Source organism: Larus michahellis, chromosome 7 (genome assembly GCF_964199755.1).
Source record: "Larus michahellis chromosome 7, bLarMic1.1, whole genome shotgun sequence".
Taxonomy (NCBI): Eukaryota; Metazoa; Chordata; class Aves; order Charadriiformes; family Laridae; genus Larus; species Larus michahellis.
This window is the reverse complement of record NC_133902.1, coordinates 198890-223475: the sequence shown is the minus strand read 5'-3', so window position 1 is coordinate 223475 and position 24586 is coordinate 198890. Positions and strand designations below refer to the sequence as shown.

At 43.3% G+C, this 24586-nt stretch overlaps 1 protein-coding gene across 1 annotated transcript in view; it reads right to left on the bottom strand.

Annotated features, from left to right (window-relative positions):
- CASTOR2 (cytosolic arginine sensor for mTORC1 subunit 2) overlaps positions 1-14610 on the bottom strand; it is a 128036-nt gene extending 113426 nt beyond the window's left edge. Inside the window, exon 1 of the mRNA XM_074596206.1 lies at positions 14163-14610. Within this exon, the coding sequence (XP_074452307.1) occupies positions 14163-14275 (113 nt within the window). The 5' untranslated portion in view covers positions 14276-14610. The remainder of the gene's footprint in view (positions 1-14162) is intronic.
- Between the last annotated feature and the right edge of the window lie 9976 nt (positions 14611-24586).

The following is a 24586-nucleotide window of genomic DNA, read 5'->3' as shown; positions in this document are numbered from 1 at the left end:
AGTTTGCCAGTTTAATAGGTGATGTGACAGGTCCTTAGTTCATCTCGGGACCATTTGAGAACCGAATGATTAGCAGTGTATGATGACAGTGATCACTAGCTGGTTCCTGGAGAGCTGATAAGTTATTAAGCTAAACAATGCATCACTATTATGAGCAAGTCAGTGCACTAACTGTAATTTCCTTGAAAGCTGAGCGGTGCATGATTATACTTGTCCACTCAGACTCCCTGCTGGCAGCTCCGTATTCTGCTATTGTTCTGAGCTCTAGAGTCTTCCCAGTGCCCAGGATACAGCCGTGTGAAACTGTATTCTTCATATTCAGCCTTCGTTGTGGCAGCTGTCGTCTGAAGGATACTGGGAAGAGAGACATTCTCTGTCCTGAAGCATAGCTATTAGAGCCCCTAAAAACATGTGGTTTTGTTTGTCAGCACCAGCTACCTCTCATTTCTAGCTGAGGCAATTTCCATTTCAAGAGTGCTCTGACTTTGGAATGACACATATATACCTACATATGTATTATACACATACATACATATATATGTGCGTTTATGTGTATTAAAAAGCCACACATCCAGACGAGTGCATTCCTGGTTGCTTTCTTTATGACTCTCAGGAAGACTGATGTTATTATTGGGAGCTCAAACGGACATCTTTCAGCTCACATTTCTCTCTCAAGGTATAAGCAAAGACGACTGAGCACACCTCCACTAACAAACCTACAAAAACCACAAACAGAAAGGGCAAAAGAAAAAAAAAGGCAGCAGCTGGATGACAAGGATTTCAAGTGGCTAATACAAACATGGACTGAAAACATGGCCTTCATCCATCCTAGTGAAAAGAGGCAGTTTTAGTAGTGGAGAAATGCAGGGCCTGAAAAAAAAAAAAAAAAAGAGTCGGGGTACTGCACATGTGCTTTGAGAGATGGATAAGCCACTTGCCCTCCTACCTGCCTCAGTTTCTCCCTCTGCAAAACAAGTCATCAGCATCTCCCCACCTCTCCGAGGCGCAGCAGCACACCCTGTACCGGGGGATGCCCAAAGGGCTGCTGAGTGCAGGGATTACTGCTGCACAGCAGGGCGCTGCGGGGTCCTGATGCTGCACTGCTGGAGAACCAGAGTAAGGCGGGTCCCTAAGCCACCTGGTTTTGCGAAGAGAGAAGAACAAAGAGACTCCCATTTTCATTCCCTAAACTAATTCTCAAAAATATACCTTCGCTCTTGCCTGCATCAACAGTCACGCTAAGCCTCCCCTCCCTTTGGTGCATGTTTACTATGCTCTTGTCCTGAACGTCGCCAGCTAGTGTGTCCAGGAAGCAAAATTTTAAAAACCCCCACGTGTCTTCCCCACCAAGAGCACCAGACATTTCAGAGTGTAAGCCCCATTGGCTTCCAATGAGCCTTGGGGTGCCAAGTGCTTAAGTAGATTTTTTTTTTTTTTAAATGGGACTTGGGTGATTCTGAAAATATTATCATGTACCTCACATTAGACTTGATATAAAGCGAACATTAAGTGGGAAGAAAACCTGACACTGGGACCATCTAACAAGTGCTTCAAAGGTAGGTCCTAATTAATTTTAAACTTTGTTTTATGTAAGACTCATTTAAGGAGCACCATGAAATTCTATCATTGTCCTTTTCTCTGTGCTGATCCTGCAAGGAATATATAATCAGTAATATGTTTAAACAAGCCAAGGAAAAAGTACCACTCTCTTTTGAATCCAGAATTGTTCTATTCCTGTCACTGAGTTATTTCAAACCAAAGTAAAAGGGAAAAACGGTTACTGTTGGAATTAAAAACACAAAATGAGCAAATGTAATACTCAAAACGTGATACTAGTAATACATAGAGGATAAGCCTGCTCTATAGTTTTGAAAAAAGGTTAACACCATTGCTATTTGCACACTCCTCATACCTTTACATATAAATTATTTCTATCCCTACAACAAGATCTAATCATCTGACCATTCTCCTGGGCAGTAAAGAAAGGTTAAAAAGTCAATCACTTCTATTCCAATTCTGAGTTTAACCATCCCGCAGCTGCACTCCTGCAACTCTCTGTGAGCTTGTGCCACAAACATAACCAAAATGATTTGGCTTCAAAGGTGTGGGGGTTTGGTTGTTGGTTTGTTTTTTTGTTTTTTTTTTGTTTTGTTTTTTTTTTTTTTCCTTTCTCCTGAACTTGGATCACGCTCAGCAAGTTAACAGCAACTTCCATAACACTGGAGGTGGGAACTGTTGACTCGGGGCCAGGAATTTCATCAACTGCTTTGCTATGATTCTCCAACTACACCCTCAGTTATCCGGCCAGTGTAGACTGAACCTAAAGATAGAGCCACAGAACCATTACCCGTTCCAAGTACTCTGGCCATCTACAAATCTGTAAGAAAAATGCATGGTTACGTTCCAGTCAGTGGGAACTCAAAAGGAGATAAACAGCAATAACATGCCATGGAAGGCTACCAAACATGGATTAACAGCCAAGGACATATCAGTGTAAAGCATCAGTGATATACTATAAACACAGAAGAAAATGTATTTAACACATACGCTCATGTACATCTCAAAAGGACACAAATCTTACATGAAGCGTTTTACACATAAATGCACATACTATTTACCACTTCTGACTTTTTTCATGTTTTTTTTTTCCCACCAGTAATTAGGTCATTATTACCTTTACAATGAGATATCCATTCTAAATACACTGCTTCACAAGATCATTAAAAGCTAATAGATAACCGTGTTGTTTTGGAACTATTTCATATTTAAATCATTGCCTAAGATTACAATTCAACCACCATCTGAATGAACAAAGCCATTCGAGCGGGTATAGGACACACAAAGTCCTTTTACATTAGTCATTCCAGGCTGATTTCACACTCCTGTGCAAATGAAAAGTACTTCTGGCCTGTCACAGCAGAAGAGCTACCAGGGGATAGCTCAGTGATTCGGCGCCAACCCTTCCAGTAGAGACTCTGAGCCTTCCTCAGACACAAGGCTTTCCCTAGACACAAACATAGAGTGCTTGTCCTGCAGTCAGGCCTCATCAGCCCCCAGATTACAACACTACGATGGGTAATGTGGCAAGGCATAAAGCCAACAAAATGACTGTACATACAGGAATTATGAGAGTCACTCAGAAATGCAGGGCCTTGGAGTAACTTGATACCAATACGAAGACTACAGAGAAAACTCTCTCAGATATTCAGGTTTCATCGCATGACCACTATTACACTAGGATTTCAGAAACTGTACAATAACCAAAGCACAACTTGCACTGCAGGGCATCCACCACTCAGTGAAACCAAGTAACGTATAGACTTCATGCCATTCTAATACTTTCCTTTACTTACATCAAGGACATAAATAAAACTCCTGTGTAGAGGGCTTGGGTAGAAGTAGCTTCACTAGTCTTGTACATCCATCTAACACCGTTACAAATTGTAATTCAGCTGTCTGTGCTGGTACAGAAGTGAGTACATGCCCTTTCCCAAGGCAAGTTTTGCTCTTACCCAGCTATGGAATTTTTTGGCTTCTAGTTTGTTTAAGTTAGAGCAGCCTTGAGGCTGCTCTGACTTCAGCTAGTTTTTCACAGTTTACAGCCAATAAGCTGTTTCACATGAAATGCTCCCAAAAAAACATAAAGGACCAATAAATTACTGCAGTGGACAGTTTCTCTTCCACACCAACGGTTCTCTCCAAAACCGAGAGGTTGTACAATCTCACTCTTAAGTTCAAAAAACACTTTGTCCTGTTTAAATGAGACATTAAATCACACACTATAATGTTATGCGGAAAGTAACGCCAAATGGAGCAAAGCGCTGCGATGTCAAAAAGGTCAGCAACATGTTGACAGAGAAGAGAGCAAAGCCCCATGCGCAGCTTTAAGTACAAGATCCACCTGGACAAAATCCTGAGCAACCTGCTCTAGCTGATTCAGCCTTGAGCTGGGCGGCTGGGCTAGATGATCTTCAGAGATCCTTTTCCACCTCAACCATTCTGTGAAGATTTGCCATTTCCTACCTTTGTGATTACAGCATGGTACCAGGCTTAAAATGAAAAGAACACAAAAAGGTTAAGGCTCCATTAGCTGCCAGTTAATGGCATTAACTGTCAAAGCCCTGCGTGACGCTCCCAGGTTGTTATGAAAGTCCACGCTCATTCACCAGGCCAACCCTGTGGTTTCTCATCGTCTGTTTCTTTTCCTCTCCCCCCGCATCACTCCCCTCCAGAAAACCATAAAGCCTGCTTTGGTCCAGCTGAATTCTTGCTAACTTCTTCTGTGCTTACCCAAAATTATACCGGTCTATCAAAGTGGTTCCTGGCAATCATCAAAATACTGTTACACCTGTATGCCAGAAATACTGAAAAGCAAGCAACCATTTAAAAAAAGAGAGTGTCAAAAATTATGTTATTTAGGAATCCAGTCGTTTTGTATGTTTGTAACTACCGTTACCTTGCCTGCAATGCAGGTAACACACATCCATTTCATTTTCCAGAATATTGTATTAATTTAATTTGCGCAGAAATTGCTATAGACTGTCTACACTGCTGAGTTTTGCCTGAAAAAAGACCTCTTAACAAAAACAATAATCTATCTCAATTTGTGTCCCTTTACTCTGTAAAAGGGAAATATTGCAAAACACACAGTCTCCCCACTCAGCGCAGAAAACCATTCACTAACCAGTCTAAAACCTGCGGTAAGCTCAGAAGAGAACGAGCTACAAGCATCTGGTTTCACACCTTGCGAGCTCAACAGATGCAAACAAGCCACACGCATTAGAACTCTGCTTGGCTTATAAAAATGCCAAATGGGTAATAACATGCAACTCAAAACACATAATCTGAGTATATCATAAACTGTCCTATATTTATCCCCACAGGGGAGAGACAGGTTAATTCTAACATTTCCCTTTTGCAACTAAGTAGTGCAAACATGATTACAATTAAAAGTACAATTTTATTTTAACATTAGCTAATCTGATTTAAAGATATCCAAAAATCATTGTTGGACTGATGGCATCTTAGGTGTAAATAATTTAAACCACAATTATCAAAAGAAGTATGTTCACTGCTGAAACTCCAAAGCAAATTAAACAAGTCAATTGAGGAGAAATCAGTGACAAAGCAACTGGAACCAGTCCATTTATGCAATAAGCCAGATTTTGACAGCAACAGCATCTTCTGCAAGAAAGGAGAATATTTTCCTCATTTCAAATTACTCAGTTTAGTTCCAGGTTGAGAAACAAATCAGGAACTGAAAAAGCAAGTAAACTTGGTTTTTTTTCTTCCAGTCTGCAAACAAGAAGTAGGTGTGGGAGGCTGAGATCTACTGTCTCCAATGGCTGCACAAGCACAGTCTCAAGTCACCATCAGTTTCATTTAGTACAGATCACATTACACTACTCACTTATAAACACAAAATAGGCTGAGATCTTTTTTCCCTAAATACTCAGCACATTTAATATTGCTTATTTGTTTAAAAACAGCAAATGAAAATGTTTGTTTTCCATGTTACAATCAAACTCCAATTTCCATCCAAAAGCAGCTTGAAAAAGATCACAATTGAAGGATTAATCATGTAGTAAGTCATCCATCATTTTCAAAAAAGGCATAAAAATAAAGACTAAGTAAATCTACGTAAATGTATACAATTGCTTAGATGCATACAGAGTATATCCTTCTCTTTATTAAGAACAACCTTTTTTTTCTTTTTGCCATGACTACATTTATTTGCAAGTGAGTGCCTTAGAGGTTATCAAGAGAAGAGTCAATCTTTCTTTAGGAAAAGAAATAAAAGCTACAAATGTTGAACAAGATTAACACGGGCCATTTCAATCAAGGTCTCCGACTTGTCAACCTCAACCAACTCACCCTGTAAAACAGGATACATGAGTGGCATAATAAAGGACTGAATACTGATCTTTTAACCACAGAGCTAGGATAAATATTCAGGTATCACTAAAACCAGCGCGTATCATTACCCAGATTCTCTGACACATAACATTTCTAAAAAGCTTGAACAGAAAAAGACAGGGAGAGTCACACCTACGTTTTACATGTTTTATCTATGTCAAAACTTGTAAATTTTCCCCTCCCAGATTTAGAAATTCCCCCACTATCATTTTTTTTTTAATTCACCTATTTGAATACTTTACATAAGACTTAAAGGTTGCATTTTAGTCTAAACTTAAGTGGTGTAGCTTGCAACACCTTATGACATCTCTACTACCCTCTGTAACAAGGACACTAAAACTTTGCAGACAAAGAAAATGAACTTTTCCTTTACAGTTACATCTTGATCAAACACGCGTTCACACTTACAAGGGGGTTGGGTTCCTACTTTATAAACAATTTGTATTGAATAAATTTGGGTCAAGGACAGCCTACCACCAATAACAGCCTACATTTCCCTACAATTACTGGCCAATACGTATCTTAAAAATATCTATTCCATCACGTTAACAAAAATTAACTGGACTGCAATGGTCTGAAAAAAAAAAAAATCACTTTGCCTATTGAGACATCCCCACAAAAGTGTACCTCAGAAGTCCCCAAAAGATTAACAAAAAGGGTTTGCTGCCACCGAGCAAACTCACCATTTCTCTCTTCCATATGCCACCTTTGTGCTAAATAGCAGCTCTGATATCTCAGCATTACTGCTGTGAGCCTTCTAAAGCAGGCTGCAGTTCAGAAGTAGGCTTTTTATTTTAATCTCTAGTAAAGCACGTTTAACAGACCATAGTAAGGAAGTCGGTTCTGGCTGGTGAGGAAGTTTAAGCATTCACTGCTTTTCTTTGGATGTGAAAATAAAACTTTATCAACCAGTACAAAATGTTTGTTATACATCGGACCACAAAAATGAGATCAGATTCTCTGTTTCCATGGTCAGCACAGTAAAACTGTGCAGTATGTCTGAAACTAACACGGGATTGTATAGTCACGACGCAGGCTTAATCCATCTTTATTTCTTTTGAGCCATAATGAAACATTTTTGTCTGTTGTTTTCTCTGTTAACAAATATATCTTACAGTTAGCTACACAAAACCAAGCTGAGCTCGGGGGGGAGGAGAAATCTTTTTACTTTGAAATGATAACTGCAACTTACAGGCTTTGCTGTGTTGATTCTGAACTGCAATGAATGGAGTTATTTCCTCACATTCCTGTTGTATAATTCTTCCTTTACCAGCCTTCAGCTATCAGCAGATCAGAGCTGGAGTTTACTCTGGAGTTGGCAGTAAACAAAAGAACAAATCTGCACTGTTTCCTCTGAAAAAAGAAATTGTAGCCCTTGTCCAAATATATTAAAACATTGAAACAAGCAGGACGATTAAGGAGTCGTGTATGAGATAAATGAGGTAGTGTGCTCAACAGATTAAAAAAAAAAGAGAAGAATTAAGTGGAAAGATTTACATATTTATGGAGCACAAACAAGGCATTGTCAAATAGTTGCAGCCGTCAAATGGAGCCTAATTTAAGTTATAACTCAGTGGAAGGAGTAGCCTGTAGATTCAAACTGTTGTGTTAGTGAACAACTCAGCTGTTACTTCTTGATGACGAATGCACAACAGTCATACTTTTCCTTAACAGACCTGCAATGCATTTGCTCTACTGCTGAAGCATAAGAGCACCCAGCTTGCAGGAGGAGCCATCTAGGAACTAACAAAAGCCATGTTTTTAATTTAAATATTGACTTTAATCTGAAAGTAATAAACAAATATTCAGCTAAAGGAATCTTTAATGAGTGACATAGCAAAAGATAAATATTTTTTCCTCTTTTTTATTTCTCAGCTCAACATCAGTGGGCCCCAGCGTTGTGTCCTTTACATCACTGATATTGTACCTTATCCCCAGATGATGCATTACATCTATGCAACATTCCAATGGATGGAAACACTTTAGCATGGGAAATAAGGAAAAAACAGCCAGCCCACTACAAACTACAGCCAGGTAATTATTTATTTAAAAGGCAAATGTCCAAGTTCAGACAAGAGGAAGGAAAAATAAAAAAATATCTTAAAAGAAAATGAACAGCCCTGTTAAAACACCCAATACCTACACCAACATTTCTCTAGTCCATAGTGCTCCCCAGCATTACACTGTGGGTTTGATCTAGTACTTCTGTTCCACCTTTTGAATCTTATTTAGTTTCTAAGCACTCCTGTCAGCTTCTGACTTGGCATCAGCCTTAGCCTGATGGGACCACATGGTAGGTTGAGGACCACGTAACAGGACTGCCAGGCAAAGACAGACATAAAGTAAGACAGTGCCCCACTGGTCAACCTGTGTGCCAGAAGCAGAAAAGAAAATGAAATAATAGTAACATTTGTGGATAAACAGTAAGAGACCATCAGGAACGAAACCTGCTCTTTCCAAGGTTTAATGTATTAAACCACTGCAGAATGTTCTCACAGCTCAGCGGCAGCTGAAACACCCAGCAGCCCTGAACTCAAATTGATGACATTCACAATCAAAGAGCTTATGTCCTTCTTTAGCCCAAACAACTAACTTCTGTTCTCGCTCCTCCTCATTTATCTGATTCTCACTAGCTCTTACTCCTCCTGAATATCCACCAGCAAGTTCAGCACCACACATGCACACGGTGATGCAAACAAGAAGGCTAAGTGCTTTGGGGAAGGGCAGGCAGGCGGCTTTAGCCATGAGGCTTCCCATCACTCCAGCCTCCTGTGGTGTCTGGACATCAGCGCCGGGTCCTTCTGTAACAGATGGTCACAAAGTCAGACTTGAAAAAGAAGTCCTCAAATCTGAGATATCACACATACATACATCCCCAGGAAAAAAAAAAAAAAAAAAAAAAAGACCTTTCGGAGTCTTTGCCACACCAAAAGAAAACATGAGCAACCTGGCAGCTTGTTTCAGGTGAGTAAACACTGTCTTATAACTTGCAAAAGCCTTTTATTCAGTGGTCTTCCTAGCACACACAGGATGGCAGAAGCCAAGGCGGGCAGGGGGGAGGTTTTAACAATAGGAGTAACTGGCCTTTGCCAGATGATCACCCAATATTGCAGACCAATCTGTATTTCACGTAAAGGCATAAACGACATTTGTTTGTCTGAGTTCATACCAAAGGAAACAGACTCCTGAACATCCTCAAGTGATGCATAGATACATTTTAAGCCCTTATTTGTCCTATTATGCTCTGAAATCCTTTTATTACAGTATCACCAATTTCAGGACACCTTGACAGTAAACAAGTGATCAGGGAATGAGAAACACTTAATTAATAGCAACAACACACTGTTCTTAAATAGAGGTGTCAATTATTACTAAGCAAAATGGATAGATTACTGAAAATACCACCACGAACTTAACAAAGCTAACAAACCTAGTTTCATTTTTTGTTCAAAGAGCAAAGAAAATCCAGATTATTCTGTACAGTTTATCATTGTTTACTTCTTGCTACGTTTTTATTAAAAATTAATATTTTTAAGTACCTCTCCACTTTAAGAATACCTCCTGCCTCCAAGCATGGTAGAGGCTGCATGGCAACCAGCATGGAAGATGGGGCAGAGCCCAGCCTGGCTCTTCCACCCTATCCGGCTTCTCCGTATTTAGCACCAAATCTGCAAGCTTGCAAAGTGCCTGCAATTCTGCTTCAATTCACCAGTACACACAAACTGCACCTGTAGAAGAACACCTCAGCATCTTGGAAAAGAAACTAGACTGAAAGATGCTTTTGAAATGTCTGCCTTAAGCGCTTCTGTGAGCAAGGTCTCATCCTTTACACATGCAGAACTTGTTCCTTCTCTTCAGCACACTGAAATAATCACCATCTCAAACCAAATAGTATCAGAAAACTCTTAGGGATTTTAAAATTTGTGATGCTAGACACAGGACCTACAATTATTTTAACCACCCAGTCCTGTGAACAGACTAACCTCTCAACTTCATCCTGGTTACAACTTCATAGCATTAGAATTTAAATGATACCTTTCTCCCTCAACTACTTTATTTCACTGTTTACCACCAACTCTTTATATTAGGTACCGCAACAGAGAGAGGAAAGGCTACACGTTAACTCATTGACTCCAGATGTTCAAGGGTCTACCAAGCATTACCCAGAAATCAGGCTAATTACATTATACAGATACAGTGCCTGGAAGAACCCTGACCCCACTTTATTCTCCAGGACTTAACCTCTCCATATATTTTTATATGCACTCAAAAGACAAGGTCAGGCTCACCTTCCTTCTCCCTATTGCATGCACTGGTGGCTCAGCGCAAGCATCATCCAAGACTGTCCTTCCTCCCCCTCCATTCAGATTTAATTCCTACACAGCAAAAGGAGATGCAGTTAAAGATATTTTGCAATTAGGAAAAAAAATCAAGACTGGAATGTAGCGGCACATTAGTATGTCTATCAAGCCCTCAAGCAGGTTACCTGCGGCAAGTCACCCAATAGTATGAGATGGTTTAACTCTGACCAAGGAAGCAGAGACACTTAATTCTGGTGGGAGGGAAGCTGTTCCTTTTGCTGCAAAAAGGGAGCTGAAGGTGGGAGTTTACAGATGAGCTCAGTTCTCTGCCCCACAGAACTAACATTTACAGAGGCATGTACAAAAGAAAGAGGACACAACGTTAAAACCAGGCACAGTTGCTATATTTACACCCATAGAAACGTGTCACATCTCCTGAATAGGTGAAGATCCTTGGCACCAAGGAACTCTCAAGCCAAACACGGACACACCACACTCAGTAAAACACTAGGATGATGACGACAGCAACAGCAAACAGATTAGACACGTGCAAATCTTCAGCATGCAACTAAAAATTACACGGATCTGATCCTCCACTAGGGTGCCTGGCACAGCACAGCTGAAATCAATACGGCTGCACTTACACAGGCAGAGCATCAAGAGCACATTGGTCAGTGTGACTGCTTACGAGTTTCGCTATTTATTTCTGGACTACTTGTCTTAATGCAACTTTACGTAAAATACCTCATGTCTAACTTAAAGTTACGATTAATAGCATTTTTCTTTCAGCTCAGTCCAGCCCACCATTTTATTCACTACTGGTCTCATCTCTTCACCTCGTTAACTGCTTTCTTGCTTCTGGCCATCGGAATAGTTCCAAAATTGTTGTTCTTTGTTCAAAAAAATACTGCTATTGTAACAGAAGCTAAATTAAAAGACTCCTGTCATGAACAAGGGCAGACTGAAAGTGGCAAAAGGCCAAATAAAAAGAGGGAGATTTGTTACTTTTCCTTTCCAAGAGGATTAAGAAAAATGTACAAGATTTAAAAAATTGTTCCAGCCCTTTTCCCTTGTGTATGAGAACACAAAAGAGACTGCAAGACACCCTCCAGCTGACTTCTCAGAAGAGTCTGTGTAAAAACTGTAGTTTCTTGCATGACTAACATGAGGATACTGATGATGTCATTGCCACCTCTTTGGATCACATCTGTCCCACAAATCATTATTTCTTACTGGCAGCCTCACAGCACAGGTAAAAATTCTGCTTAAGGTCTCACTGGTAAAAATGTAGGTGGTATAAGTAACTGGCATCTTTGCTATTCCATCAGAAAAGATCAGCAAGGATGCAGGCCACCTTCCTCTTTCATCCCCCAAGTGGTCCTTTCCAGATGGGGTGGTTGGGAGGGGAGATTCGTCTTGCACCAATATAAAAAGCTGTCATCTCCTGGGCACATTCACTTCTTAAAAGAGGAGGAAAAAGAAACAATGGAATAGAAAATTTATGGAGTTACATCTCCCAGAGACCCTCACCTTCCACATACACATGGTGTTCATCAGAGAAGGTGGTCTGTGGGGCAGGGACCTTGTTTGCCTCAGGGCATGTAGCACACAGGAGAAAGCAGTATTTCTGTACTGTCAGTTGCCTTAACAATGACACAAACAAGCTTCCCCTTCTCTCCCCTGCATCTCTACTGTCTGCAAAAACAACAAAACATACAGAAGGGAAATAAATAGAAGTTTCCCATGCCAACAAACCTTTCCACAAACAGGTTTTTTTTCCTGACCAGTGAGATTCTGTGAAAGCTAGGAAAAGATTATTGATGCTCACTGTGCATGGGAAGGGCCAGACACCACAATAACCAGAGGCAATACCAAACTGCCAAGCGCTACACCCAAATGCACGACAAAGTATCACACCCCAAAGGGCTTATCTTACTGTCCTAATCCTTTCAGAGGTCTCCAGTGTTGAAGATGTGAAATGTAGTGTGAAACAAACAGACAAGAGGACCATTCCTGAACTTGAAAAAAGAAAATAGGGAAACAAAAGAAAAAACCCACCAAAATCCAGTCTGTGCATTAGGAGTGACAGATTTAAAGATTTCACTGTTGACGTTAACAGTGACATTTTAAGCATGGGAGGGGGAGCAACAACTCCTCCAAAACAATCAGCAATCACTTTCAATTATAATGAAACAACACATTAAAACCAGAAATTTAAGACCGAAGAGCCTGTAATGCCCCATTGAGTATTCAGGGACAGCAGTAAACAAGGTGCTGATACACTTTACACTGCAAACAACGCTGGTGTGAGCCAAATGGGATGAGCCCCAAATCAGAGTGAAATTTCAATACATGAAGTTTAACTGTAAGATAAGGGACTGTAATCAAATTACACCACAAATAGGTCCATTCATCCGTAAGCATTATCGCAGGGAGAGGATTGAATTACAGCTTGGAATAAAAACAATTTAAGAAATAAAAAGCAAATTTATGATCTATTTATTATTTTCCTACTGCCAAAGAAAATTTCCCACCTTCATACAAGAATGCTATCTGAGATGAATCTGGGAAGAAAACTGAAATACTAATTATCAGGTTGGAAAAACAAGAAGAGTTTGAGTTATTTACATTCCCATTCCTCTTTCTGAACAGAGCAACAAAGTCAACAAGCTAAGTGAAGACACAAGAATATGCAATTGCAATTCAAGTTGTTTTGCTGCAAAAGGCCTAGGCAGCTTATATACATTCCATAAACCCGCCAGAGTAATTTTTTCCTCGCTTAAAAAAAAATTTAAAAAAATTCTCACAGTGCTTTCCACTATGTTTTTCTTTTCCCCGAAAGCTATCACAATCCATATTACTCAATACCACGATTTTTAAAGAGAACCAAGTGCAAGGCATGCACTGCCCCTCGTCCTCCTCCAATCTGGCAGCACTGAAAAAGCACCTTTTAAAACAAACACGCGTGGGGACGATTCGCTCTTTCTGTAAGTGCTGCAAGAAACAACAACCAGGGAAGGAGAAAAAAAAAAAAAAAAAAAAGAGCGAGAGGAAAAAAAAACCACTCCTCCTCCTCTGGTTGCTGTTGTTGCCTTTGTTGTCCGGCGGTCGCCCCGAGCCTGTAGCCGGCCCCGGCCGGGCCCCCCCGGCCCCCACCTGTTTTCATTCATCGCCCGGCGCGGAGCGCGGCTCCGGGCGAGGTGGCCCGGGAAGGGCAGCGGGAGGCGGGCGCCGCACGGGGGGGCTGCCCTGGAGCCTTACGGGGGACCCCAAACTCCAGCGCTGAGCCCCATCACCGTCTCCCAGGCTTGGGATGGGGAGGGTGCAAGGAAGACCCAGGTGCCCCCCATCACCCCCCAAAACCCTTGCCCTCTGGCGAGGAGGGTGTCCCCCCTCACCCCAGCACCCTGACTTCTTGCAAGGAGGGCGTCCCCCCATCCCAGCCCCTATACAAAGACGGTGTCCCCCCCACTCCAGCACCCTGCCCCTCTGCAGGAAGGAGGGTGCCCCCCCACCTAAACACCCTGCCCTCTTCGCAAGAAGCGTGCCCCTCACCCCGGGACTCTGCCCCCTCGCAAGGAGGTGTCCTCCATCCAGGACCCTGCCTTTTTTCCAAGAAGGAGGGAGCCCCCCACCCCATCAACCCACCCCCTCGCAAGAAGGGGGCTGCCCTGCCCCCTGGCCAGGGAGGTACGCCCCGCCTCAGCCCTCTGGCAGGGACAGAGGGTGACCCCACTCCAGCACCCTGCCCCTCCGCAGGAAGGGTGCCTTCCCAGCACCCAGCCCCTTGTAGCAAAGAGGATACGCCCCCAGCACCCCGTCCCCTCGCAAGGAGGGTGCCCCCCAAACCCCGTCCCCTCGCAAAGAAAGAGGTGCCCCCCACAACACCCCGTCCCCACGCAAGGAGGGCGCCCCCAGCCCCTCTGCCCCATCCCCAGTACCTACCTCGTCTTGGAGGACAGGAAAGCAAGTTTGATTAATCCATAGGTAAACAACTGGATGCTCTCCTTGGCTATGCTGGCCACTCTGAGCCTGTGCTCTAGGATGTGCAGTTCCATCTTTTCCTCTTTCTCATTTGTAGTTCATCTATCCCTGGGGTTTATTTTGTGTTTTTGAATGGGGAGGGGGAGGGGGGCTGTTATTGTCGATGCCTTTTTTTTTTTCCCCCCCCCCCTTACCCTTGGCTCCTTCTCCCCCTTCCCGGCTCCGGGGGCAGGCGGGGGGGGGATGAGGGAACAGAGGGTGGAAAAGTTGGAGCGTGGGAGGAGGCCGGCGGGGCGGCGAGGGGAGCCGGGCAGGGAGGCAGCGGAGCCCGGACTGCCGAGCAGCTGGTGCTCGCTGGAACAAACAACTTGCCACTCAAGCCCGGCCCGGCGCGCCTGCGCGGCGCCCCGCCGCATGCCGGGCCTTGCAGTCCGCGCCGGCGGGACGGGACGGCCCGCCCCGCCCTGCTCTGCCCCGGGAGCGGGAACGGGCGGCACCCCCTCAGCACCGCCTCGGCCTTCAGGTGCCATTTTGACCAGTCACTTAAAAAATTTAAAAGGGAATTTATTACAGATTTCTTACAAATACTTGTAAGCGACTAGCCTTTTTGCTTGGGTTTTTTTTTTGTTGGTTGTTTTTTTCGTTTGGTTTTTTTTTGGTTTAGTTCTCATTGCACCTATCGTTCGACTCAGCAGGGGAGGCACACACAGGGCAGCTGGAAATCTTTCACAGCCCAAAAAAAAGCAAGGAGAACTTCAGAAGTTTTCATTAACAATAGGGAAATACTCAAATTTTACCCCATGGGGCAGATGGGAGTCCTCATTCATTTCCCTGTGCAGCAAAAAGAAAATAGAAAAGCCAATTTGCATGAAAGTATTACGGAAATAAAATCACAGTTGTTACAAACATAAAAACATATGACAGTTTGGTTATGTTGGAAGGGTGAATGGCCTGTTCATCCCAGTCTTCGCCCCACTCCTCAACAAGGAGGTTGAAGGGAGGTTGGAATGGACGGACCTTCAAACCAGCACCCCAGAAACGGGGGCTGTCCTGCTGCTGGGCTGGCACCACGACACTGACCCCAGCCACGTTGTTTGTGAGCACCAGCTCCTCTGCACAGAGCCCCACTGACACCACACAGACCGAAACAGGAATTAAATTCAGGCTTGGGGTATTTTTAAAACAGGACTTGAGCCATAAACTTGATTTTAGCTTCTGTGCAGGGCTCCCTCTGCCTTTGGATCACACTGCTTCTGCCATCAACAACAACAAAAATAAGACCTAGATCACTATGGCACTTTTCATTAGTAGATCTCAAATAGGCTTTATAAAGACCATCAACAGCAACCTTTCTGTTCTCCACATGGGGAAACTGAGGCATAGGATGTGTCTAAGGGCAGAAGATCAGAGCTCGGTTAGCCAAGCCGCACTCCAGGCCATTCCTCTTCCCTATACAGAAGGAAGAGCTCCTGCAGTTGTAAATTAAGCTTTTAGGGCCTCCGTTCTTGTGGCAGAAATCCTTCAACCCAATTCTGGAGAGAAGCTTCTGAAACTAGGATTTCCAAACCTTTTCTATTCTGTTAGTTCCCAGTGGATGGCTGTATTTCTCCCCTGGACATGTCTGTTCTTCCTCTGCCTGTGGCCATACTTCTGAAAGGCATCTTATTTTTGTTATATCCCAAAAGGGAAAACTTGAAATTAGAGGCATTCTTATTAATAGTTAGTTGAAATCATTCAGAGGAAAGGCAACAAAGATAACATGTCAAATCTCTACTTAATTTTTGAAAAGCCTTTAAAAACCAAGGAGTTGTTTTCCTTCGTTGCCTCACGTAGAAGTTCAGATGACTGTAGGCGTTGCATTTTAGGAAGGCGAAGTGAGTTTTTAATCAGCTTCCACTGCCAGTTCAAGGTCTTGGTCTTCAAAGCTCTGCATGTATCTGCACCCAGCTACAAAAAGTGCCTGCACCTGCATCTACAAATCACAGAGATATCTGTGTTCCTCTGGGACAATGCAGACCACGGAGCCCAGAAGGAAGCAGCCAGGGACAAAACACGCACCGTCAAGGTTGCTGGGAGCTTCCAGAGGAAATCGGACAAATGTAGCCTGAATTGCTTCTAGGAAATGCTGCAAAACTTTCCTCTTTTAAAAGATTTTTCCATCATAATCATGGCAACATTCACAACATCAACTCTTCCCCTTCCCACTTAGAGAAAAAATACGCTGCCCCCAAGCAGAGCATTCTCAACCCAGAGAGGCCAGACACTCCAGGAAAGCCACCAGGGATTATGCTATTACCAGTCTAATTACCACAGAAAATGCTTACATGAAACAATGAGAGACGGTAGAACAGACCCAAAGGTAAAATCAGTGGGGACCTTTTGAAGCGAGCAAATCATCAGAGACTTTGTTCTGCCCGCAGGGAAGGAGAAAAGAGGCCCTGAGTTAGTCATCTGGATTTACTAAAAAAAAAGAAGAATCAAGCAAACAAGCAAAAAAAATCCCCCCAAACCCACAAAACACAAAAATACTTCTTCGTTTTGTAAGTTTACATCTGGTGCTCTCAAAAATTGCAATTTCTTTCCTGGGTCTGGTCTGCTGGGTCAGCTGCTATGGTTTTCCAAGTCTTTCAAAGAAGGTTTGAAGGCCTCTTTGAGCTGGAAACACAGACTTTATGGCTACGTGAACCTTCACATAGTTGACTGTAGGAAGCATTAGGAAAATATAAAGGCCTACCAACACCCAACCCAATTTTCTACACATGAAAAATATGCCTAGGTCAGCACAGGCAAATTTTTCAAGAGCAGGCAACCTGGCAATTAGCCAAAATACTATTAAGTGCCCCCTCCTCCAGCTGTCATTAGTATTCATCTCTCTCTCTCCCTTGTTGCCAGGTATACCTGGGAGATTCCATGCAGGGAGCAGCATAGAATGTGTTGTTAGTACATATAACGTGCTATAATATCTTTTGATTATTGCAATTCCAAGTTTTCCATATTTTTGCGGCTTGAAAGGACTCACTTGGCCCAGCCACAGGGCAGGGACCTGTTGTGCAAGATGATGTAACCACACTTTTTTATTAAAACCAAAACCCACTCCCTGCCCACACAGCTTCCAATGTCAGCTACCACAGCACATGCTGGGCAGACAGTACAAAGAAACGGGGAGAACGGACAAGAAAACAGGAAGATGAGATAGCAGCAAAACAAATCTCAGTATGAAGACCAGGGACCATGAGTCATCTCCTGCCTGGATGGAGCGCTGAGTACTTATGAGCCATCAGAAGTAGATGAGATTTCTAAGTGTTCTAGGTCAGAGACCACCCATAACACCAAGCAGAACTTGCAGTTTTGAAGCCTTGGGGCTTGAGGTTCTGAGGTTTACGCAGTAGAAGAATGCAGACTTGGACTGATGGGCAGTTTTCAGGTATCTCAGCTTCTGCTCATGATCACAAGGATCTTCACACTGGTGGAGCAGGGCAAAAGTCATCTCCTGTTTGCCCTGAGGCACTGTTTGGAAGTGAGGTCCTCAGAAGGAACGCAGTATTTTATCAAAAAAAGAAAAAGAGTTCAGGAAGATGGTCTGTATTTTCGCTGTGAACATTTCGCTGTGAACCTGGACTTTGGTAAGGCCTTCGACACCGTCCCCCACAGCATTCTCCTGGAGAAACTGGAGAATCATGGCATAGACAAGTGTACCCTCCGCTGGATAAAAAACTGGCTGGATGGCCGTGCCCAGCAAGTTGTGATTAATGGAGCAAAATCTGGTTGGCGGCCGGTCATCAGTGGTGTCCCTCAGGGCTCAGTTTTGGGACCAGTCTTGTTCAATATCTTTATTGATGATCTAGACAAGGGGATTGAATGCACCCTCAGAAAGTTTGCGGATGACACCAAACTAGGTGGGAGTGTTGATCTGCTTGAGGGTCAGAAGGCTTTACAGAGGGATCTAGACAGGTTGGATCAATGGGCCAAGGCCAATGGGATGAGGTTTAATAAGGCCAAGTGCCGGGTCCTGCATTTTCGTCACAACAACCCCGGGCAACGCTACAGGCTTGGGGAAGAGTGGCTCGAAAGCTGCCCGGCAGAAAAGGACCTGGGAGTGTTAGTGGACAGCCGGCTTAACATGAGCCAGCAGTGTGCCCAGGTGGCCAAGAAGGCCAATAGCATCCTGGCTTGTATCAGGAATAGCATGGCCAGCAGGAGTAGAGAAGTCATCGTGCCTCTGTACTCAGCACTGGTGAGGCCTCACCTCGAGTACTGCATTTAGTTTTGGGCGCCTCACTACTGGAAAGACATTGAAGTGCTGGAGCGTGTCCAGAGGAGAGCCACCAAGCTGGTGAGGGGTCTGGAGAACAAGTCCTATGAGGAGAGGCTGAGGGAACTGGGCATGTTTAGTTTAGAGAAGAGGAGGCTGAGGGGAGACCTCATTGCCCTCTACAACTACCTGAAAGGAAACTGTAGAGAGGCAGGGGTTGGCCTCTTCTCCCAAGGGAATAACGACAGGACCAGAGGAAATGGTCTGAAGCTGCGGCAGGGGAGGTTTAGATTAGATATTAGGAAGAATTACTTTACTGAAAGAGTGGTCAGGCACTGGAACAGCCTGCCCAGGGAGGTGGTGGAGTCACCATCCCTGGAGGTATTTAAGAAACGTGTAGACAGGGCTCTTCAGGGCATGCTCTAGTGCCCAAGATTATTGGTTTGTGGTGGGGTGTTGTGTGTGGGGTTGTGGGTGTGGAGTTTAGTTGGTGGGTGCTTTTTTTTTTTTTTTTTTATGTGGTTGGACTCGATGATCTCAAAGGTCCCTTCCAACCACTAAGATTCTGTGATTCTGTGATTCTGTGATTTATCTCTGCAGCAATGAAGGTAGAGCCAAGTACAGGTCACCAGCAGCCCTTTGGGAGACTCTAGCTCTTCTGAGTCTGAATTTTGTCTGAATGCACAATTTCTCATAAAGCACACTACAGTCCAACACCCAAGTCTCTGCATGCAGATTGCTTCCAAACCAAACCGAAACACTCAACAATAACCAGCGTTTCGGGAAAAAGAAATTTAAAAAAAAAGTAGAAACATTTTAAGTGAAAGGAATGTAACTACGCACTGTGACAAACAGTTCACGAAGATCAGCACTGTACACAGAGGAAAAATAAAGGAGAATTTCTGATCACGTGAGTCATCATGTTTTATGCAGTTACTCCAAACTACAGCAGGATATTTCAGTATTATTTTATTTAGATGGTGGAAGGAAATTCTTAAATCATTTGTGGTCTCTTCTGATACTATAAAAAAGCCCCAAATTACCCTATTTAGTTCTCAAAGATGAAGCTATGGTAGCCTTTTACAGATGGATTTTGACATGCAGTATCTAAATTTTTGGCAATAAAACCTAATTTAAAAAAAATATAGAATAGAATCATAGAATGTGTTGGGTTGGAAGGGACCTCTAAAGGCCATCCAGTCCAACCCCCTGCAGTCAGCAGGGACATCTTCAACTAGATCAGGTTGCTCGGAGCCTCATCCAGCCTGGCCTTGAATGTCTCCAGGGATGGGGCCTCCACCACCTCCCTGGGCAACCTGGGCCAGTGTCTGACCACCCTCAGTGTACAGAACTTCTTCCTAATGTCTCATCTAAACCTGCCCTGCTCTAGTTTAAAGCCATTGCCCCTCGTCCTATGGCTACCTGCCCTTGCAAACAGCCCCTCCCCAGCTTTCCTGGAGCCCCTTTAGGGACTGTAAGGGGCTCTAAGGTCTCCCCGGAGCCTTCTCTTCCCCATGCTGAACAACCCCAGCTCTCTCAGCCTGTGGTCACAGGAGAGGTGCTCCAGCCCTTTGATCAACTTTGTGGCCCTCCTCTGGACCCATTCCAACAGGTCCATGTCCTTGTGCTGAGGGTTGCAGAGCTGGACAATTTAGATTAAATTCTCTCATGTGATTTGTATGACATTGCATTACTACAAATCTAACATTGCTCTGCTGTTAGCAGAATTACGCTTGTCTTTCAGAAACATCTGAAGTTCAACAGCATCTTGACCTCTAACTTGTAGCAGCTTCTGAAATCTAAAATAGCGGATAATAGAAGTCCTAATGTGAGTGATGTAATGCCAATACCCTGGATAAATATGCCCAAGGCAAGATGAATCCAGTGTCACAGTTGTTTATACTAGCATTTACTTTTCTGCAGTAGACAGAGCATATGAAGTTCTTAGCACGTCTATAGCTCTGGTGTGAAACCAGGGTCAGTGTGCATTTCTGGGGTCCCTTTCAGACTCCATACATAAGGGATACAGCAATCTGTTCCAGCCTCTAAGCTCAGAGAGTACTTTTTGAATGCAGACTGTCTTTAAAGCTTTGAGGACTGGAGGTATCTTCAGGTCAGTCACTGGTTTTGACCAAAAGTGAGGCCATCACATTTCTTAACAGCCTTAACCAGTTTATTCTGAGATGAAAGTTACTAAGTAACTATAATTATCCTGGAACTCCTTGCTTAAGTTAAACAGGCCTTTTTGACCCAGGCAGGGTAATGCTTCTTTAGACAAACAGGTAAACAAAGGCACAGAAAGGCAGGCAATGAACCAAGGTCACACCATTAGTTATTATCATTTTTGGAAGTACAATTCATAGGCCACTGCTTGATCATGAGACCTCTATGAAGTTGTCTGAGGCAGACAGACAGGATGGGTTTACAAGCTGCTACCTTAAACTTCAGTGACAATTAGTCTCTTCTAAAAAAAAATCAGTTCTTTAAGAATAATCATATGTAAAATATATTAAAAAAAGGGAAAAAAAAAAAGCTGCACAAATGATAGCTTCTGGGCTTGCTTGTGAAAAATTACCCATTTGTTTAATTGAAAAGAGTGATTTATCAGGCTAATTTCCTTCTAGCAACCAGAGACCTTTCAAAACTTGATTGCAGTTAATGTGCCAGTGTTTCAAAGCATTTTATTCAACTATCAAATAAGCTAATGAAGACCTTTAATTTACTATTGAAGTACAGAGTGGGCTGAGCAGGTCAGACATCTCATGCTCCCAGGGCAGCAGAGGTGCGGATGAGACTCTGCTGTTGCATCAGCTCCTCAGAGAGGCCCAGATGTCCTGCAGGAGAGCTGGGGGAGGACGTGAACCAGTAAAAGGATGTGCAGATGCAGCTCCCACTCTGGATACAAACCATGTTACACCTAACGTGGGTAGCAGCAAAGAGCACCAACTAAACATTCACAAGCCAGCTTGCAAATGGAGATTGTAAAACTAAATACCTTGGTCAGGAAGGACAAGACCTCACCTCTTAGTTCCCTACATTCTATGCTTTGGTGACACCTAACAGCTGCTGTTCTAGAAGAACGGAAAACAACGGGACTCCCAGTGCTGGGGTGGGGAAAGGAAGCTTTAACACTTGTAATCAATGTTTCAGAGCCTCTGGATAGAAGAGATGAAATAGCATGTACCTGTCATGTATAACTGGACATAGCACCTGCCAACTGCAGTACCAACCAACTGTAACTAACTCACCAAAACCCAGTACACCAAAGTGGCCCTGTCCCCATCTAAGGCGAGCAAAATTTGCTCAACCTTGGCCTGTGAGGAGCCAAGCATAAATATTTGGTCTTGGTATTTTGCTCCAATTCTTTGCGCTCTTAGCTAGTGGCTGGCCAAGCTTGTCCACATCCTTGGAGATTCAATGGCTACAGCCACTCCTGTGAATCCCTCATTCTCAGTAACACCTAGATGCATTCATAAGTTGCACCTATGACTTTACTGGAAACATTCAAAGTCTGGGAGGGAAAATGATTATTAACAAAAAGAGGAAAAGTAGTGCATGTGTTGCTGAACCAAAACATCACATGAGATAGAAGCTGAAAGTTTCCTAGCCAAGATGGCGATCACATTGGTTTACTGATCAGGTGAGCTACTTAAACCTGTGTGTTGTAATAAGCATTATTGAAACAGACCCTTCAGCCCATTAGAGCTATACAAAGCCAGGTGAAATAACAACAGTCATGTCCACTTCATGAAGGGTCAAAGTAGTCATTGACGCAAAACTGAGACAGCATGGCTCAGATTGTGGGAAGGATGTCTTTGCAGCTACAAGGAGGTGTTAAAGATGACCTCATCTTCTCATTTACTTCTGATACTGAAATAAGCACTTAAAGAAAATATGGCCCCTCCTCCCGCCAGCCTCCTAAAGATCAACACATCTGCAAACACATTCTGCAAACCTAAGGGAAGAAAGCCAGATTGTAGCCTGCCTTATCTCTTCTGACTTGCTAAATGTATTTTGGGCCTCAAGCATCACATGACTGTACATAACGTGTGGATACAATAACTAATGTGGCTTTCATAACGGATCAGCAGGGATCAGCAGTGTTGAACAAACACCCTTATTTGCAAAAGCACCTTCCCAGCCCATGAAGTAAGTGACATTGTCTCCCAAAGGTTACAGTGCAAAGTTAATGATCCGCAAATTAAGGATTAGAAACTCACATGAAATGTACCCACAGATCCCACTTAACCTCACCGTTTTGCACTGAATCAAACAAACTATAAACCTAGTGCAATAAAAGAGGCCGGTTCCTGATGGCGCAGGAGGCAGCAGACAGTGCGTTTTCTGCATGAAGGCACCTGCTGGTGGGGACAAGATTTCATGAGAAAGCATAGATCAGTATTTTGTTGAATGTCCCTTGTTATACCAACTGAAGAATATCACACATCTCTCACATAGTACTAGCTAGGTACATGGTATTCTAGGTAATCTGAGGACTCTTAAAGACCAGGTCAAAATATAAGCTATTAACATTTTCCAGAACAGTTTTCCACACACTGGAAAGTTCCAACTGTACAGGACGAACACCGTATGCTCTGCTGGACCAAAGGATTCAGGTATTCGTGAGATTTAACTTGGGACAAAATGAAAAAATTCCTTGCACATTGCCTCTCACATTCTCAATAAATTACATCCCGTATCTCGACAGTGAGGCGGCCTTATTTGCCCATGTATTTATAAAGTAACCTTATGCGCATAGAGGGCAGTACACTTCTGACCACGCTACACTTCTCTTACAACTGGTGTAGCTAAGTTAGGCTCATAGGGTTTTGTCATTTCCACCTGAGGACCCCTTGAATCTCTTTGTCAGTATAACCTCTGGATAAGTCCTGGGGCTTTTTTGACTTTGCGGGCCTGTGAACGCCGTGCTCTTTCCTTGCTAGGGAGTTTTTGGCTGTGGCAATGCATTTACTGCTGTTGAAGCTGGCTTTAGAAACTGCAGCCTGCCCTAAGGGACTAATTCCTACACATTTGCTGTGCTAGTCAAAGCTTTTGTCTGGCTACAGGACGGACAGGGAGCTCCTGCAACAGAAATTCAGCAAAGAAGAGGAAACAGTGAATATTTTAAATCCACTCTAACACCTGCTCCCTTTAAGAGAAGCTGAGGCAAGCTGGCAGGAATCCCAGTTAGGCAAGGCTGCTCTGCTGCGACAAAGCAGGGCCTGTTGGTCATTTGTCTGTAAGAAGTGGAGGGCCTGAGCCAGCATGTCCAGGTCTCTCTTGGCAGGAGCTCCAACAAGGAAGCAGCCTGGTCTCTCTAACAGCCTCCGTTTCCTCCAGCACATTGTCAGCATCCATTCCCTCCTGTTTGTCTTCTTCAGAAGGGTCTTTTTTTACATGATTACTTTGATACAAATGAGCCCTCCTGGAGTGATTTAGAAGCTAAAGCCCAGTTGTTCCCACAGTCTCTAACATGGGGTCTTCATTCAAGTATCTCAACCCTTTTGATTCCAGACAGCACATTCCAGCAAACACTTGAAAATACTCTCCTCCTCCTACCTTTCATACCAGGGTAAGACTTTTAACCCATTGTTATCTCTTGAAAACAGGATACAGCAGCATGTACAACGGCTAATCTCACGCGCTCCACAGAGTTTAATACTGGAGATGTACTAAAGAGACATAAAAATAACTGTACAATTAGGAAATGTACTCACATTTGCCTACATAAGGCCTGCGTCTATAACACTTGGAATTCACGTATAAGTGCTTTAGGCTCCAATTTGCAAGTGAAAAATCATGGAAATGTCCTATCTATCAACAGTATACCTCTGCAGAGAGACAGAAATGTGTTTTCACATCTTCAGATTGTGTGTTCCACCATGGTGACCAGGGAATACTTTTCACTTGGTTCATACACCATATTTGTAGATTCATAGATGCTGCAAGGGAGGAGTTGCTGAAATAAATTCAGCGATGAACATAATGAGCTGCAGAACTGGACCATCTTGCCTTGAATCCTGTTTCTGACAGTAGCAAATGCTGATGGCAGAATGTAAGAATAAGACATTTTTGTAGCCTCTTCTGCTGCACCCTGTCTAGTGTCTAACAGGTACAAAAACTCACATTCTTC